Source organism: Borostomias antarcticus (genome assembly GCF_949987555.1).
Source record: "Borostomias antarcticus genome assembly, chromosome: 16".
Taxonomy (NCBI): Eukaryota; Metazoa; Chordata; class Actinopteri; order Stomiiformes; family Stomiidae; genus Borostomias; species Borostomias antarcticus.
In genome coordinates this window covers 22,627,752-22,646,790 of record NC_140249.1, presented here as the reverse complement: position 1 = coordinate 22,646,790, position 19,039 = coordinate 22,627,752, and the positions used below count along the sequence as shown (strand labels likewise).

General features: G+C 48.4%; 1 protein-coding gene across 1 annotated transcript in view; it reads right to left on the bottom strand.

Annotated features, from left to right (window-relative positions):
* Positions 1–19,039, bottom strand: part of fbln1 (fibulin 1) — a gene marked incomplete at its 3' end in the record, with an annotated part of 31,602 nt that overhangs the window by 11,668 nt on the left and 895 nt on the right. The window contains exons 2-14 of the mRNA XM_084450864.1: positions 16,147–16,255; positions 14,295–14,427; positions 12,424–12,568; positions 8,035–8,100; positions 7,719–7,805; positions 7,485–7,622; positions 6,430–6,567; positions 5,744–5,887; positions 5,439–5,564; positions 5,211–5,336; positions 4,826–4,945; positions 4,407–4,538; positions 3,282–3,405 (exon numbers count right to left, since the gene is read on the bottom strand). Of these exons, the coding sequence (XP_084306990.1) occupies positions 3,282–3,405; positions 4,407–4,538; positions 4,826–4,945; positions 5,211–5,336; positions 5,439–5,564; positions 5,744–5,887; positions 6,430–6,567; positions 7,485–7,622; positions 7,719–7,805; positions 8,035–8,100; positions 12,424–12,568; positions 14,295–14,427; positions 16,147–16,255 (1,588 nt within the window). The remainder of the gene's footprint in view (positions 1–3,281; positions 3,406–4,406; positions 4,539–4,825; positions 4,946–5,210; positions 5,337–5,438; positions 5,565–5,743; positions 5,888–6,429; positions 6,568–7,484; positions 7,623–7,718; positions 7,806–8,034; positions 8,101–12,423; positions 12,569–14,294; positions 14,428–16,146; positions 16,256–19,039) is intronic.

Genomic DNA, 19,039 nt, shown 5'->3' with positions numbered 1-19,039 from the left:
ATTAGGTTATAAAAACAGACCAGTTACCATGTATAGGTCCAGTTTTCTACAGTATACACCGCGGTCCTATAGCCACACGGTGACTCATGATCCCTGCATCTCTGGCTCTCCTCAGGGGACATACGCTGCAGCTCAACCCCACAAACGGCTTGAGTTGCAGGGAGCCTTTCATGGGGAGAAGCCCCTGACAGAAAGTCAAGCCACCGCTGGGTAGGGGCTTGTAATTTGCAATTAGCGGGTGGGTCCAGGTTTTGCTTTGGTCCAGGCCAAAGCCACAAAATGTTCTCCTAGTTTATAATACGCCGGGCGGCGCGGCACAAGCAGCAGGCCCCCGGGGGGGGCGGGAGGGGGTGGGGGGGGGGGGCGGCGAGCACCCCAGCCACGGGGCGAATTTATGGGAAGGGTGAACTTCCCTGTCGCGCGGTGCGGGACTCTTAAAAGCAAGGGAGCAAGTGGAGGGCTAATTTCAGCGAGTGTGTGTGCACGGATGTCTGTGTATGTTTGTGTATTATTGTGTGTGTATGTGTGTGTGTGTATGTGTTTGTGTGTATTCTTGTGTGCAAGCATGCATGCTGGTATGCCCGTGTGTGTGTGTGCCTGCATATTAGTTGTGTGTGTGTGTGTGTGTGTGTGTGTGTGTGTGTGTGTGTGTGTGTGTGTGTGTGTGTGTGTGTGCGTGTGTGTGCGTGTGTGTGCCTGTATATGTGTGTTTGTGGTGTGTGTGTGCGTGTGTGTGCCTGTATATGTGTGTTTGTGGTGTGTGTGTGTCTGTGGGTGTGCGTGACAGGAAGACCCAGCATCTCCCTCTCCTCTCATCCCTCTCCATAGCTCACGTGGCCCGCGGAGACCCAGTCCAAGAGAAAAACCCCAATACTTCAGTGCCAGAAAGAAAAACAGACTGTTGGATGGAAGTCCTCTGGTCAAGCATGGGGCCCTTTTATTTTTTTGGTAATTTATTATTTATAGTCGGCACATTGATAACGCCCCAACACAAACAGTGCAGGGCATCATTCATTCTGCTCGTGGTGATGTTGCTCCCGCCACAAATTGTTCAGACCACCGGCCAGAACCCAGAGCCCCATAACTCACTGTCAAAATGGAGGGAAAAACCTCCTGTGTGCCGCCATGTTTTTATTTTAAGGATATCCCCCCCGTTGGAGAAGAAGTGCATCTTTGCTCTTCTGACGGGCCAGGAGAAACCTGGACATCTGAATTAAACATTATTATAACTACTGGCCTAACATGTCAGACTATTTATGCTGTGGCTATCCTGGTGCAAGTTTTCCTCGCCTCCTCCACAACTGCGCCCCATCGCTTCATCGCTTGTCACTTACTTCCATTATGATTCACAGGGCTTATACCCGCAGCAGACTGTGGAATCCATGCGTTTCATATTATTCCTTAAATATCAGGGGCACTAAGTGAAAGCAAAGCACTCTGAGGAATGTCTGCTGGATAGGCCAGGAGGAGATTTAGAGACGGGTAGTGGAGATAATCAGTGACGACCCAGACAGCAATCCGATCAGGGCCATATGCAGGCCAGATCTGGGCCATATACAGGCCAGATCAGGGCCATATGCAGGCCAGATCTGGCACTTGTGTCTTAGTTCCGGCCCATATATGGCCCAGATCCGCTTGCTATCTGGGTAGATGCACTGATAGCCTATTGGACTCTTACCTGGAACATCAGTTATTCTACAGATGTGGTAGTGCTGAAGAGTAGATTAGTGAGAAGTATACCATATCATCCAGCAAATTATTTTTCCTCAATATTGTCTAATTCAAAATTACAACTCAAGACTTAAACTGTTCACTTTAACCACAAACTGTGCCTTAAAAGATGGATCGGGATTGAAAGTATTGCTTCTATTTAAATTTTAATTAAAAAAAACAATTCATTAAACAAATAAACCATAGGCTACTGTGTGACTACAATAACATGTAGTGCTTATCCAGTCTAGGGTCCCCTCTCTGTGAGATTCATCTTATCCAGACCTAGAGCGCCCCCTAGCGGCTATTCACGTAACATACCGCTCAGAGATAAGGCCTACATTCAATTTGACCTATCTTGATGATAATACTACAGTTAAACTCAACCCACACAAAAAATAACAAAAACCAAGACATCAAATTCAGTTTCCCAATGCCAAATGTGTTATGTTCATATATCTGAGTAGTAGTAGCAGTAGTAGTTGTTGTTGTTGTTGTTGTTGTTGTTGTGGTTGTTGTTTTGTTTACTCCTCTAGAGTGTTATAGGGTACCGGGGGCTGCTCTTGGGTAACAAACACCAGCACTTTGGCCAGGTAGGTACTGAGAGTCCCGTAGCGCTGAAGACTCAGTTTCAGAGACAGCTCAAAGTCCTGTGGGTGGGCGATGAGCCGCGCTACCGACATCACGCCACCAGTGGGCGCCCTCTCCGATCTGAAGAAGCCGTCCTCATTGCCCCCAACGATGGCGACGTTGATGTCGTCTCCAGGCACGACGTTGGAGGGGCCCATGCGGAAGACGTTGGTGAAGACGGGGATGTTGGTGGGGAAGGTGAGTTGGTAATAAGTTATTCTCAGAGGCATGGCCAGGCACTCGGTGCTAGTCTGATTGCAAAGCAAGCGTTCGCATCGACTGCAAAGAGAGAGAGAAAGGGAGGGAGGGAGGGGGTTGGGAGGAGAGAGGGGAGGCAAAGACCAGACAGACAGATAGGAACAAACAGAAAAAGAGAAGTAAGTTTGGAATTGTCGTGCGTGACATGCAAGTGGGAAGAGCAAAGTCAGTCTCATGAACATCATCAGCCTGATAGGTGTCTTTGGACAGGTATCCCAGATAGCAAGCGGATCTGGGCCATATACAGGCCAAATCTGGCCCTTGTGGCTTAGTTCCGGCCCATATATGGCCCAGAATCATTACACATCCGCTTGCTATCTGGGATGTGTCACACTGTCTCCATAGGGTCATGCGAGAACGTCCCTTTATGCACAGTGCCTTCATACGCAGCCTTTAGTAAGAGTGAGCCAGCATCAACACATCTCATTGCATCTTATCTGATAACAGAACATGCTAGTAATTAATCCATACTGAGTATTATCACTGAGCATGCAGTGCTTCGGTCCACAGGTAGGGGGCGTAGTTGAGAGTGTAGTGGCAAAGTCTCTGGACTGACTAGGAGCTGGCAGAAATAAAAAAAACCTGCTCCTTGGTCAATGGGAATCTGATTCCTCTCAAGTGTGTGCGTGTGTGTGTGTGTGTGTGTGTGTGTGTGTGTGTGTGTGAGAACCCCAGGTACTCACGTATCCCCCGCTCGCCGATAGTTGGACGGACACTCGAAGGACAGACAGCGAAAGCCTCCCTGGACGTTGAAGCAGCTCTCTGTCTCTGCGCAGGTGTGCGTCGCCGTCACACACTCATCAACATCTGGACCGGGGGAGAATTCATCACTGCTTTGTTATTGTAAATAAACTATCCATCCATCCATCCATCCATCCATCCATCCATCCATCCATCCATCCATCCATCCATCCATCCATCCATCCATCCATCCATCCATCCATCCATCCATCCATCCATCCATCCATCCATCCATCCATCCATCCATCCATCCATCCATCCATCCATCCATCCATCCATCCATCCATCCATCCATCCATCCATCCATCCATCCATCCATCCATCCATCCATCCATCCATCCATCCATCCATCCATCCATCCATCCATCCATCCATCCATCCATCCATCCATCCATCCATCCATCCATCCATCCATCCATCCATCCATCCATCCATCCATCCATCCATCCATCCATCCATCCATCCATCCATCCATCCATCCATCCATCCATCCATCCATCCATCCATCCATCCATCCATCCATCCATCCATCCATCCATCCATCCATCCATCCATCCATCCATCCATCCATCCATCCATCCATCCATCCATCCATCCATCCATCCATCCATCCATCCATCCATCCATCCATCCATCCATCCATCCATCCATCCATCCATCCATCCATCCATCCATCCATCCATCCATCCATCCATCCATCCATCCATCCATCCATCCATCCATCCATCCATCCATCCATCCATCCATCCATCCATCCATCCATCCATCCATCCATCCATCCATCCATCCATCCATCCATCCATCCATCCATCCATCCATCCATCCATCCATCCATCTATCTATCTATCTATCTATCTATCTATCTAACCACCCACCCATCCATCCATCCACTATACATGGCTTAAGAGAGGTCCACCATGGCAGGATTTCCCAACCTGGGAATGCCAAGCCTCAGACAAATTTCATCAGGTGTAAGTAGGGGGGGGGGGGTCTGGGGAAGAAAGGTTGGGAACCCCTGCTCCATCGTATCCTGTTTTGGCACCACGCCCCCCTCCAACAGCCCTTACCCTGGCAGCTGCGTCCGTTGGGGGCCAGCGTGTAGCCGTTGATGGGGCAGGTGCAGTGGAAGCTGCCAGGGCTGTTATGGCAGCGGTAGGAGCAGATGTGACCTCCGGTGGGCAGGGCACACTCGTCAATGTCTGTGGGTGATAGGTCAAAGGTCAAACACGGAGGAAGTGGATCCATAAGAAATTCTACGATTGAGACCTTCACGAGGGCAAAGTAATATACAGTGATATCTTCCCCAGATAGCAAGCGGATCTGGGCCATATATGGGCCGGAACTAAACCACAAGGGCCAGATCTGGCTTGTATATGGCCCAGATCCGCTTGCTATCTGGGTCCTGGCTGTACATTTCTGTGTATTATTCCATAGGACTGTGTACAGTGAGGGATAGTTAATCAAATTTTGGGTCGTTCACTCTTACCTTCACAGGTGATGCCGTCAATGTCGCTTAGCTGGTAGCCACGGCGACAGTAGCACTGGTAGGACCCATAAACGTTGGCACACTCCTGGCTGCACGGGCTGCTATCACATTCATTCAGATCTACACAGTCAAACACGCCTCAGTTACAGAACCTTACAGTCATTTTATATGTTCATTTTTAATTTTAAATTTTAAATTTTCAATAAAAAAATAAAAAAATAATCATTTTCATTTATTTTTTTTCCATTTTTTTTTCATTTTCATTTTTTCATTTTTAAGTTCATTTTTAGAACATGTTCAGCGACTTTCACACACTTCCTATTCACCATCAGGGAACATAGACAGGACAGCTGGAAAGATCACAAACCTCCATACACTGCCTTACCATCACAGTTCCTGCCGTCACCGGACAGCCTGAAGCCTGTGGTGCAGCTGCACTGGTAGGACCCCAGGGTGTTCTCACACTTGTGGGCACATAGTCGTCCAGGGTAGTGCCTGCATTCATTGATATCTGAAACAGAGAGAAAAAAAAGTAAAAGTGAAGAGTTAAATATTCCCATGTTCATTAGAGAAAGGATCTGGTGGAATGTGATTTGTTCTACAGCTACTGTACCTTCACAGACACGGCTGATGCTGTTGAAGATGTAGCCAGACTTGCACTCACAACGGTACGAGCCCACCAGGTTAATACAACCGTGGCCCGAGCAAGCTCCATCTGGCCCCTTGCATTCATCAATGTCTAAGAGGGGAGGAAAGATGGAGAGAGAGAGAGAGAGAGAGAGAGAGAGAGAGATTTAACAGCCTAATGTACTGTAAGTGCATATGGAGATACCATCAATAACAAAATGAACATGAACACTGCAGAAATCCACAGACATCAGCGCCATGTCTCTGGGCTTATCGAGCTGGTGTCCGTACCCACACAACGCGTGCCCTCCGCGTTCAGGTGGTAACCTCGACCACAGTTGACAGAGTTCCTCTGGCATGTGTAAGAGCCCGCTGTATTGATGCAGATCTGCCCGGAGCCGCACGGCCCACTCTGGGTCAGACACTCATTGATATCTGGGGAAGAGAGAGGTCACTCAGAGGTCATATAAAGGTCATGTCACTGGGCTGTCCTGTCACTGCCTGGTGTAAAATCCCTAAGATGCTGAAATGCTGAAAATATGCTAAAAGTGTAAGAATGTGTTATACACAGCGATGATGTTTTAGACAGTAACAAATAGAATGTGGACAGTTGTATACAAGAGAAAGTGGGACAAATGCTTTATTGTGAGAATGAAATATTTCGTGTATTATGGAAGATGAAAGCTGGGTATGTGTTGCCGCGTGAACAGCGGTTGTATCCTGGTATCCTGTGCGGCGTGCGAGTGTGGCGCCGAGGAACAAACCGCAGACCACGTCATCCAGGACTGTCCGATATATCGGACACCCAACGGAATGCGTGGCCTGACGGTTTTTGGGTGACGAAACGGTGACGTGGCTCCTGGAGGTGTGCCCTGGAGGTGTGCCCTCTCACCCAGGCTCGGGGTGGTAAAAGGATAGCCCCTCGGCCCCGATAACAACCAACCCAAACGAAGAGGAAGAGGCGGTTGTGAACCCACCGATGCAGTTCCCCAGGGCGTCCTGGATGTACCCGTCCCCACACTGGACCTTGGGCTTACAGCGGAACGAGCCCTGGGTGTTCTGACACTCAAACGCCAGCGCACAGTTATGGGTGCCCGTCTCACACTCGTCAATATCTGGAATAGAATAGAATAGAATAGAATAGAATAGAATAGAATAGAATAGAATTGAAATGAAATGAAATGAAATGAAATGAAATGAAATGAAATGAAATTAATTTAATTTAATTTAATTTAATTTAATTTAATTTAATTTAATTTAATTTAATTTAATTTAATTTAATTTAATTTAATTTAATTTAATTTAATTTAATTTAATTTAATTTAATTTAATTTAATTTAATTTAATTTAATTTAATTTAATTTAATTTAATTTAATTTAATTTAATTTAATTTAATAGCCATGTGTAACAAGTACGGGTACAGGTACATTGGACTTCTTGTAATCACTTGTCCTTACAGTATCTTGTCAGTGATAATCAGTTCCTCATTCCAGTCCTAGGTGCTCAGCTAGACATTTAAAGGTTCCCAAACTGGCAATTTACTATCTATCCCTCGTCTAGCAGTCTTTCAGTATCATCCTCATCTACTTATCCCATCTGATCATGGATGACTGTGTCTGTGTCCATGATGTAGGCAGTGCAATAAAATAACGTTCAAGTATACTGTACAGTTGTGCATAGTGTTGCCAGGTGTTGGTTCAAGTGTTCAAGTGTGCGGTAGTGCAGAGTCAATTGTTGTCTATTGAATATGAAGGGAACAGCATGGATGGAGAAGACATGGAAAGTAACTGGAGCTCTCTCTCTTTTTTTTTAAATCATGAAATACACTCATGTACATACTTGTGATATAAATACATTTCATGAAAATCAATGGGGAGTTTCCTGAACGCTTGGCAGCAGAAGAAGTCCACATGCTGCTATAATTTAAGGAAACTCAATGCTGATTAGTGCATGTTCAAGTGCATCAGGGACATAAGCGACACATTGGTCTGTCAGAAGTCCCTCTCGCCAACAGGGGGCGCTACATCTGACCTTTGCAGTTGTTGCTGTCTGTGAGCTCGTATCCTGTACCACAGCTGACCTCTCTCTGGCAGCGGAAGGTGCCCTCCATGTTGATGCAGCGCTCACCAGCGCGACAGTTATGAGAGCCCAGCAGACACTCGTTTATGTCTGGGGAGAGAAGAGACGAGCGCACGGTAGAGTACTCAATGGTCTGTGTTGATTGCAATGCCCCTTTAATGGCTCTGGTGAATACAGGAGACTCACCCTCACAGTTCTTCCCATCAGGTTTGAGTTTGTAGCCTTTGAGGCAGGTGCAGGTCCCGTTGCCCACACACTGCTGGGCACACTTCTCTGTTCCTTTCAAACACAATTATAATATACCATACACAATAAATAAATTAATTAATAAATAAATAATAATAAATAAAAAAATAAAAAATAAAATAAAAAAATAATAATAAAATAAATAAATAAATAAATAAATAAATAAATAAATAAATCACGCAAAAGAATAATGTACAATCACGTACATATTGTACCAGTGATGTTATGTCAGACGCGGTGTTTGATGTTACCGTACCTTTGCACTGGTCATTCGTCAAAGCCTCGTCTCCATTGGTGTGCGTCTCATTTTCTTTCACAGAGGCTGTGAATAACACAATATTAATATCAACAGACCTGTCCTACTGCATATCTGATCATGTAGTCCCAAATAACTGCAGTGTGCTCGATAGGAGAGCAATTCCCATGAGAGAAACGCGTGTGAGTGCAATGTGTCCAAATAGCCACTAGAGAGCACTGCAGCACTAAACCTGTGTACAGAGACACATCTAGTATTACTGCTGATGACGAGACTATCACACAGGCATACCGGTTTATCACAACCCATCACTCCTTTGACCCCTCCATCACTCCTTTGACCCCTCCATCACTCCACTGCGTCCATCTCTCCATCCAACCACCACCACCGCTGTCCCATCCTCCACCCTATAAGCTCCACCCTCAGTCCTACCCTGCTGTCCACCTCCTTAGTCTCTTACCTGACTGTCCCCCTCCTTAGTCTCTTACCCTCCTGTCCCCCTCCTTAGTCTCTTACCCGACTGTCCCCATCCTTAGTCTCTTACCTGACTGTCCCCCTCCTTAGTCTCTTACCCGACTGTCCCCATCCTTAGTCTCTTACCCGACTGTCCCCATCCTTAGTCTCTTACCCTACTGTCCCCCTCCTTAGTCTCTTACCCGACTGTCCCCATCCTTAGTCTCTTACCCTACTGTCCCCATCCTTAGTCTCTTACCCGACTGTCCCCCTCCTTAGTCTCTTACCCGACTGTCCCCCTCCTTAGTCTCTTACCCGACTGTCCCCCTCCTTAGTCTCTTACCCGACTGTCCCCCTCCCTAGTCTCTTACCCTCCTGTCCCCCTCCTTAGTCTCTTACCCTCTTACCCGACTGTCCCCCTCCTTAGTCTCTTACCCAACTGTCCCCCTCCTTAGTCTCTCTCTGACCCGACTGTCCCCCTCCTTAGTCTCTTACCTGACTGTCCCCCTCCTTAGTCTCTTACCCTCCTGTCCCCCTCCTTAGTCTCTTACCCGACTGTCCCCCTCCTTAGTCTCTTACCTGACTGTCCCCCTCCCTAGTCTCTTACCCAACTGTCCCCCTCCTTAGTCTCTTACCTGACTGTCCCCCTCCTTAGTCTCTCTCTTACCCTACTGTCCCCCTCCTTAGTCTCTTACCCGACTGTCCCCATCCTTAGTCTCTTACCCTACTGTCCCCCTCCTTAGTCTCTCTCTGACCCGACTGTCCCCCTCCTTAGTCTCTTACCCGACTGTCCCCCTCCTTAGTCTCTCTCTTACCCTACTGTCCCCCTCCTTAGTCTCTTACCTGACTGTCCCCCTCCCTAGTCTCTTACCCAACTGTCCCCCTCCTTAGTCTCTGACCCGACTGTCCCCCTCCTTAGTCTCTTACCCAACTGTCCCCCTCCTTAGTCTCTTACCCGACTGTCCCCATCCTTAGTCTCTTACCCTACTGTCCCCCTCCTTAGTCTCTTACCCGACTGTCCCCCTCCTTAGTCTCTTACCTGACTGTCCCCCTCCTTAGTCTCTTACCCGACTGTCCCCCTCCTTAGTCTCTTACCTGACTGTCCCCCTCCTTAGTCTCTTACCCGACTGTCCCCCTCCTTAGTCTCTTACCTGACTGTCCCCCTCCTTAGTCTCTTACCCGACTGTCCCCCTCCTTAGTCTCTTACCTGACTGTCCCCCTCCTTAGTCTCTCTCTTACCCTCCTGTCCCCCTCCTTAGTCTCTTACCCTCCTGTCCCCCTCCTAAGTCTCTTACCCTCCTGTCCCCCTCCTTAGTCTCTTACCCTCCTGTCCCCCTCCTTAGTCTCTTACCCGACTGTCCCCATCCTTAGTCTCTTACCCTCCTGTCCCCCTCCTTAGTCTCTTACCCTCCTGTCCCCCTCCTTAGTCTCTTACCCTCCTGTCCCCCTCCTTAGTCTCTTACCCTCCTGTCCCCCTCCTTAGTCTCTTACCCGACTGTCCCCCTCCTTAGTCTCTTACCCGACTGTCCTCCTCCTTAGTCTCTTACCCGACTGTCCCCCTCCTTAGTCTCTTACCCGACTGTCCCTCTCCTTAGTCTCTCTCTCTTACCCTCCTGTCCCCCTCCTTAGTCTCTTACCCTCCTGTCCCCCTCCTTAGTCTCTTACCCGACTGTCCCCCTCCTTAGTCTCTCTCTGACCCGACTGTCCCCCTCCTTAGTCTCTTACCCTCCTGTCCCCCTCCTTAGTCTCTTACCCGACTGTCCTCCTCCTTAGTCTCTCTCTCTTACCCTCCTGTCCCTCTCCTTAGTCTCTGACCCGACTGTCCTCCTCCTTAGTCTCTCTCTGACCCGACTGTCCCCCTCCTTAGTCTCTTACCCTGCTGTCCCCCTCCTTAGTCTCTCTCTTACCCGACTGTCCCCCTCCTTAGTCTCTCTCTTACCCGACTGTCCCCCTCCTTAGTCTCTTACCCGACTGTCCCCCTCCTTAGTCTCTCTCTTACCCGACTGTCCCCCTCCTTAGTCTCTTACCCGACTGTCCCCCTCCTTAGTCTCTTACCCGACTGTCCCCCTCCTTAGTCTCTTACCCTCCTGTCCCCCTCCTTAGTCTCTTACCCTCCTGTCCCCCTCCTTAGTCTCTTACCCTCCTGTCCCCCCCCTTAGTCTCTTACCCTCCTGTCCCCCTCCTTAGTGTCCCCCTCCTTAGTCTCTTACCCTCCTGTCCCCCTCCTTAGTGTCCCCCTCCTTAGTCTCTTACCCTCCTGTCCCCCTCCTTAGTCTCTTACCCTCCTGTCCCCCTCCTTAGTCTCTTACCCTCCTGTCCCCATCCTTAGTCTCTTACCCTCCTGTCCCCCTCCTTAGTCTCTTACCCTCCTGTCCCCCTCCTTAGTGTCCCCCTCCTTAGTCTCTTACCCTCCTGTCCCCCTCCTTAGTGTCCCCCTCCTTAGTCTCTTACCCTCCTGTCCCCATCCTTAGTCTCTTACCCTCCTGTCCCCCTCCTTAGTCTCTTACCCTCCTGTCCCCCTCCTTAGTCTCTTACCCTCCTGTCCCCCTCCCTAGTCTCTTACCCTCCTGTCCCCCTCCTTAGTCTCTTACCCGACTGTCCCCCTCCTTAGTCTCTTACCCGACTGTCCCCCTCCTTAGTCTCTTACCGGACTGTCCCCCTCCTTAGTCTCTTACCCGACTGTCCCCCTCCTTAGTCTCTTACCCGACTGTCCCCCTCCTTAGTCTCTTACCCTCCTGTCCCCCTCCTTAGTCTCTCTCTTACCCGACTGTCCCCCTCCTTAGTCTCTTACCCTCCTGTCCCCCTCCTTAGTCTCTTACCCGACTGTCCCCCTCCTTAGTCTCTTACCCTCCTGTCCCCCTCCTTAGTCTCTTACCCGACTGTCCCCCTCCTTAGTCTCTTACCCTCCTGTCCCCCTCCTTAGTCTCTTACCCGACTTTCCCCCTCCTTAGTCTCTTACCCGACTGTCCCCCTCCTTAGTCTCTTACCCGACTGTCCCCCTCCTTAGTCTCTTACCCGACTGTCCCCCTCCTTAGTCTCTTACCCGACTGTCCCCCTCCTTAGTCTCTTACCCGACTGTCCCCCTCCTTAGTCTCTTACCCGACTGTCCCCCTCCTTAGTCTCTTACCCGACTGTCCCCCTCCCTAGTCTCTTACCCGACTGTCCCCCTCCTTAGTCTCTTACCCGACTGTCCCCCTCCTTAGTCTCTCTCTTACCCGACTGTCCCCCTCCTTAGTCTCTCTCTTACCCGACTGTCCCCCTCCTTAGTCTCTTACCCGACTGTCCCCCTCCTTAGTCTCTTACCTGACTGTCCCCCTCCTTAGTCTCTTACCCGACTGTCCCCCTCCTTAGTCTCTTACCCGACTGTCCCCCTCCTTAGTCTCTCTCTTACCCGACTGTCCCCCTCTTAGTCTCTTACCCGACTGTCCCCCTCCTTAGTCTCTTACCCGACTGTCCCCCTCCTTAGTCTCTTACCCGACTGTCCCCCTCCTTAGTCTCTTACCCGACTGTCCCCCTCCTTAGTCTCTCTCTTACCCGACTGTCCCCATCCTTAGTCTCTTACCCGACTGTCCCCCTCCTTAGTCTCTTACCCGACTGCCCCCCTCCCTAGTCTCTTACCTGACTGTCCCCCTCCTTAGTCTCTCTCTTACCCGACTGTCCCCCTCTTAGTCTCTTACCCGACTGTCCCCCTCCTTAGTCTCTCTCTTACCCGACTGTCCCCCTCTTAGTCTCTTACCCGACTGTCCCCCTCCTTAGTCTCTTACCCGACTGTCCCCCTCCTTAGTCTCTTACCCGACTGTCCCCCTCCTTAGTCTCTTACCCTGCTGTCCCCCTCCTTAGTCTCTTACCCTCCTGTCCCTCTCCTTAGTCTCTCTCTTACCCAACTGTCCCCCTCCTTATTCTCTTACCCTCCTGTCCCCCTCCCTAGTCTCTTACCTTCGGTGGGCTTGGTCCCGGGCTCGGTGGTGGAGCAGCAGGCCCGGGACACCAGGCCACACTGGTAGCCCAGCGTCAGGCTGTGGTCGCAGGGAAGCCCGTTCTCCTGAGCCGCCCGGCCCAGCAGACAGCAGTCACAGCACATCTACACACACACAGACGGGGAGGGAGACAGGGATGGACAGACAGACGGGGAGGGAGACAGGGATGGACAGACAGACGGGGAGGGAGACAGGGATGGACAGACAGACAGACGGGTAGGGAGACAGGGATGGATGAAAGAAGGGCAGACAGACAGGTAGGGAGACAGGGATGGACAGACAGACGGGTAGGGAGACAGGGATGGACAGACAGACAGACGGGTAGGGAGACAGGGGTGGATGAAGGAAGGGCAGACAGACAGGTAGGGAGACAGGGATAGACAGACAGACAGGTAGGGAGACAGGGATGGACAGACAGACGGGTAGGGAGACAGGGATGGATGAAAGAAGGGCAGACAGACAGTAGAGTTAGATAATCAGGTAAACAGGCAATACAGAGAGAGGACAGACAGGCAGACAGACAGACAGACAGACAGACAGACAGACAGACAGACAGACAGACAGACAGACAGGCAGACAGAAAGACAGACAGACAGACAGAAAGACAGACAGACAGACAGACAGGCAGACAGACAGACACAGACAGGCAGACAGACAGACAGGCAGACAGACAGACAAATAGACAGGAAGGCAGACAGGCAGACAGACAGACAGGTAGGCATGCAGGCAGACAAACAATGTAAAGAAAGAAAAACTCCAGCTGGGTCATATGCTCAGCTGGGTCAATCATCATCATTCTGTGAGAGTCATGACTGGGGGGAAGAGAGGCTGAGTGTGTGTGTGTGTGTGTGTGTGTGTGTGTGTGTGTGTGTGTGTGTGTGTGTGTGTGTGTGTGTGTGTGAGGTTTGACAGTAAGTACAGTAAGTAAGGTTGAGCAGGTCAAATAAGTATACAGTTTGATCCGTTTGATGCTGGGATGCACAAATGTTCATTGTGTGATGTCTTTTGATCCTAAAGATCCACCTGTTCAAGAACAAAGTCATTACCAAGCACCGAAACCCACTTTATGATCCCCACTCTCTCATTCATATACCCTGAACACATTGAAGTGAGAGTGTATTACAGAGAAGATCATGTAAAGACATGTTCCTAGTCTCACAGTGATCTCATTCTCCTGGGAAAACGCATTCCCTTGTGCTCACTTGACACATCTCTTCAAGGGTTTTTGGTTAATGTTCTGATGTGTACAGTAAGTTGTGGAAGAAATGGGGCATTTAACGTGGGGATGTTGATATAATACAAGCCTGTCCCCGATGTAGAGATTGCCTTTCTAAGAGCTTGGTAATCAGACAGCCATTGGAAGACAGAATCTGAGGTGAATTTTTAATCTACCTGACAGCAACAAACTCCATTCCTCCCCCGAGTGACATGTCTCATCCTGCTCACTGCTGGCACACACACACACACACACGCACACACACACGCGCGCATACACACACACATCCGCACACACACACACACACGCACGCGCGTGCACACACACACACACGCACACACACACGCACACACGCACACACACTCACACACATACACACACACACAAACTCTTAGAAACACACACACACACACACAATCATGATCAATCACTCGCCAGAAGCTGCATGGCCAGAGGAGTGATGTTTGTTGATTGAAGGGAGGGACAATGGATTCCTTGTCACTCTGGCTATTACAGACACACACACACACACACACACACACACACACATACACTCCTCCCCCCAACACACACACACACACACACATACACTCCTCCCCCCAACACACACACACCTTTGCAGTCTTGGTCTCGCAGGGGCTTCCAGTCAGCAGGGTCTCGCAGGCGCCCTGGTCTTTGGCCATGTTGATGCCACTGCTACAGAAGGTGTCCTCCAGGACCGCGGCGCAACACTGCTCCTGCACTATCCTGGCACAGACGAAGAAGAAACATGGTTATTCTGCTCCTGCACTATCCTGGCACAGACGAAGAAGAAACACAGTTATTCTGCTCCTGTACTATCCTGGCACAGACGAAGAAGAAACACGGTTATTCTGCTCCTGCACTATCCTGGCACAGACGAAGAAGAAACACAGTTATTCTGCTCCTGCACTATCCTGCCACAGACGAAGAAGAAACATGGTTATTCTGCTCCTGCACTATCCTGCCACAGACGAAGAAGAAACACAGTTATTCTGCTCCTGTACTATCCTGCCACAGACGAAGAAGAAACACGGTTATTCTCAACCCCATCACAGGGCTGCTTAGTGGGACAGACTAGAGCATCGCCTCAAACCGGATCCCATTAAAACTTGCCCCGGGCATGCCTAGTGGGGATCTCACTGCACTGCACTGTTAAGTGAGAAGCCCCATGCAAATGGGGGTTGAAGGGTCGAAGGGGCGTTGCAACTTTCTTCACTTTATCTGAATCAAAGATCGAATGCTACTTGTGCTCCTACACGTGTACAGTTCTTGGGTGGTGAAAGGGTTTAAAATAGATCCCGTCCGTTGGAGGTCGTTTCCCGGTAGATGGTTGTGGTTTTTAGTAGCTGTGCTAAAAGCTGCACCACGCTGTGTCATTTGATTTGAAAAATAGGATCTGGAGAGTTTCTTGACACGAGCATGCCATCAACAGACACATAAATACGCAAGACTCCATTGCTTGCGTCCAATGGCTGTCCTCACAGTGAGTCCAATCAGTTAAGGGTGATTGACTGTAAATGACGCAGTCTACAAAGCCTCATTCTTCCAGCTAAACAGCTGTTTTACGAGTCGGAACAGTCAACGCACCCCTCTGCTCTCCTTACCGGTTCCAACAAGCCTAGTTTATCAAGCTCTTACCAGAAATCTCTTTCCATATAAACCAGAGATCTCCGCTTCGCGTCAAGAGCGCACACCTCCTCTGCAGAACCTTTTAAGGGCACAGTCAAGGCTCCTGTTTTTCTTTCGTCTTCTCCCTCTCCCCCCCCCCCCTCCCCACCCTCCCAGTGTCTGAAATAATCCCTCAGCTTTCCTGTTATTCCCTCTCTCCAGTCTTCTCTCAGTATAGTTTCACCTCCTAGGTATTTCCTGCAAATTCCCTTTTTCTTAACCTCCATACTCTCCCCTCCTTCCCCCCCCCCCAAAAAAAACCCTCACTCTATAATTTGAATAAATTTTGGATCATGCCAGTGGCCAAGGTAAATGCATTTGCCAACGGGTCGCAGATTGAGCAACGCATTTCGTCCCAGTCGGACATTACCCTTCTATGGTTACCAGTAGGCCTGCCATTATCCTGTCACTAGCACTACTGTGGTGTCTAGCCCCTCTCCCGTGAAGAGATTCATGTGACTGGAGATTTATGGATGTAAGGTAAAGTCGTTCTGTATATCGGTAGACGACATTGAGGACGCCCCCGCCCCCGCCGCCCCCCCCCAACCCCCATATGCTAGACAGATCACACCCCATGGGACCAATACTGAGGTGAGCTTCATAGACGGACGCACTGAAGCTGTAAAAGTCAACAGTGACAGATCGTAGCCTGGTGTTGAATCCGTAATGCGCTTTCGTCCATCTCGAAGACTTTTGCTGTCATGCAGAATGATACTTTATATACAGTAGATCTAGTATTAGGCCATTACTGTGGATGTAAAGTACATTAACAGTCACCTGCATGTGGTGGACTCGGAGATGAGGGGCAAGGCGGTGCAGTCCTGGTTACTGGTGCCCCACTCACGGCCATCTTTACAGCACACCTCGATTGGGATCTGGTTTCCATCTGCAAGTAGACAAATACACTGAAGAAATACTGTGGTGACGCTAAACCAAGATACTGTACAGTACACTGACAGAACAGCCTAGATGGTTCACGCCATGTTTTAATGGAACATATTCTCTTCCTTGAACAAAATAACATGATTGATGTCATGTTTAATCAGTTGAAGCACATTGAACACTCGGAAACCGTACCCAAACATGAGGTTCCCTCTGGTTCTAAACAAAAATATATGATCCGTTCTCAATGTCAGCTATCCTGACCGATTAATATCTAGCAAATGATGGGAAAACCAATTCTAAGCAATTTGTAAATATTTGGCCAGCGATATTGAGTGATGGATATGTTATGTAGGAATAAGAAAGGCTTTTCGACTGGCTTTTCACCAGCTCTCTGGTGCTCCGTCTGCTTTTTAATATGGATTAGTGGGAAGGAATGCGTCCGCTCTGTAAACAATCAGCCGCTGTAATCACATCAAATGCATTCATTTCTTTGTGGTCGGTGTGATCTGCCAAACGTGAAATAGCTTTGGCGCGTTCGCTGCTTGTCTTCTCTTGCCTTAGGCCCAAACAAATACCTACGTGCCAAATTTGAATTAATAATAGTCCTCTGTAAAGAAATAAATGAGTGTAAAATAATATTTTGTTCAATTTGTGTAACAGAATACTGTAACACTGTTGTCTGTTGATTATAAAAGAAATGGAGGACAATTGTGAATCCAACCAATGTCCATGTGAATAAGCTGTTTGGCTCTGAAGACAGACAATCGTGACAGAATGTGAAGTTTCTGGTAAAGGGAGGACAAGTGTCTAGATGTTTTGGACTCAATTTATAGTCTCACTTATTACTTCCAGAGGAGGGAAATTGTTGTATATCTTTCATGAAAAAACAAAGAAATGATCTAATACAAAGACACTTTAAGATATTGTGTAAACATGATATTGAATTACCGTGACGCACTATTGGTCAACATTTCCATGCGATCCAATGCAATAGTAGGCTAATGTAATGTTTCATTCTCAGCTGAGACAAACCATGGATGAAAATTGATGAATAGAACATGATATCATCTGAGTTCATCCCATAGAGACTGAATCTGAGCAAGGCTGGATCCAGAGTGAAATGTTTGGAGGGACAGTCCGTTTTCTAGTCCGGAGTCTGTTTTATATCAAATTGAATGAAATTGTACATGACATAATAAGTTGGGTGGGCCAATGCTTAACCCTGCCCAGGGCTGGGGCTGAGACGGATCATGACATTACACAGTACAGTAGGGCTGGGTTAAAACATCTAATGATTCAGAATCGATTCATGAATCCCAAAATCGATCTTTTATTTAATGAATGAATGAATAAATGAAGGAATGAATAGTTCATTAATTCATTCAATGATTCATTCATTCATTTTTGGAAATCAGTATCGATACCCAGCCCTCAGCCCTAGTATTGAAGTGTTGCATAACAGTCATCTAATTAAGGTTACAGCTAAAAAATAAAAAAAACAGGTTTTAGTAACACTAACCGAATCGATATTTAATCAAATCGAATTGAATCGTGATAATCGATTCTTGAAATTCGAATCAATACCCAGCCCTACAGTACAGTAGGTGAAAATACAGAGGTTTCCATAATTTCCCATTGGGGATCAATCAAGTACCTGTCTACTATCTACATGTTATATGACCCTGTCAGGGAGCAACGCTGAGCTAGTCTGGAGGTGTACGAGCAGTACTAACCCTAACCCAGACAATAGGAGGGACAGTCAGGCTCATCCCACAAGTTCCTGACCGTAAAACCTCTTAGCAACTGGGTGAAATGAGGGGGCAATTTAACAAGTCTGTTACGAGCTCTCACAAGGGGTCTCTCTCTCTCTCCTTCTCTCTCTCTCTCTCTCTCTCTCAAACTAAAACTCAACTAAAAAGTGAAACCAAGAGCACCACGATGTTCCTGAAAATCTCTTTAAAAAGTTCCTCTGAGAGAATTGTTAGTTCACACATAAAAACGAACATAATTGATGTGCTATGGTTGGAAGGGACATGGAATTGTCTGCACATGCTGTAGTCAACAGTTTTCCTGTTTTGGCTGCTCTGGCCTTTTCTTCTTGACCATTATCATAAATTGATATCTCATTGCCAAAACACCTTGGAACCGATAAGCAAGTCTATTGAAAAGTTAGACAGGCCCCTGACGAACACCTTGCCAGATCCCACCAGGCACAAAGCTCTAGAACCTTCTCTTCAAACAAAGGAGGAGGCGGCCTAATGAACGTTTATCAACTGAAGGGAATAGCTGGTCACATGAGTGTTTTTCTCTGTGGTGAGTGCTTGCATTCTTCCTTTTCTGGTCTCTCTCCTGATAACTAATCCTAACCCACAAAGCATGGCAAAGAGATTTCTCAGTCATCAGTCTGACCCCGCTCAGAAAACTAATTGAAAGAACAGAAAGTGCCTTAAATCTAACTCCTGTTATTTCATCAAACAAGGCACACCAGCTTGTGGAGCTAGCAGCAGAAGGCAGAAACCCCTGGCTAACAATTTGATGCATTGTCTGTCTTGCAACAGGGCTGATTTCCATCTTGGAAGGTGGTGCCGTGGGTTGGTTCTGTCTGAGCTGAGCAGAGCACATGGCTGTCCCGCGTCTAGACTACTCATGTAAACAGGACTTAATGAGCCCAGTAGAGACCCCGCCCACGCAGACGGACAGAGAGCATAAGCCCCCTCAGTCAGGGTAGCAGCAGAAGAAACACAGACAGACCCACTCGCCTGGTTGCTTTCTCTGTCACTCTCTC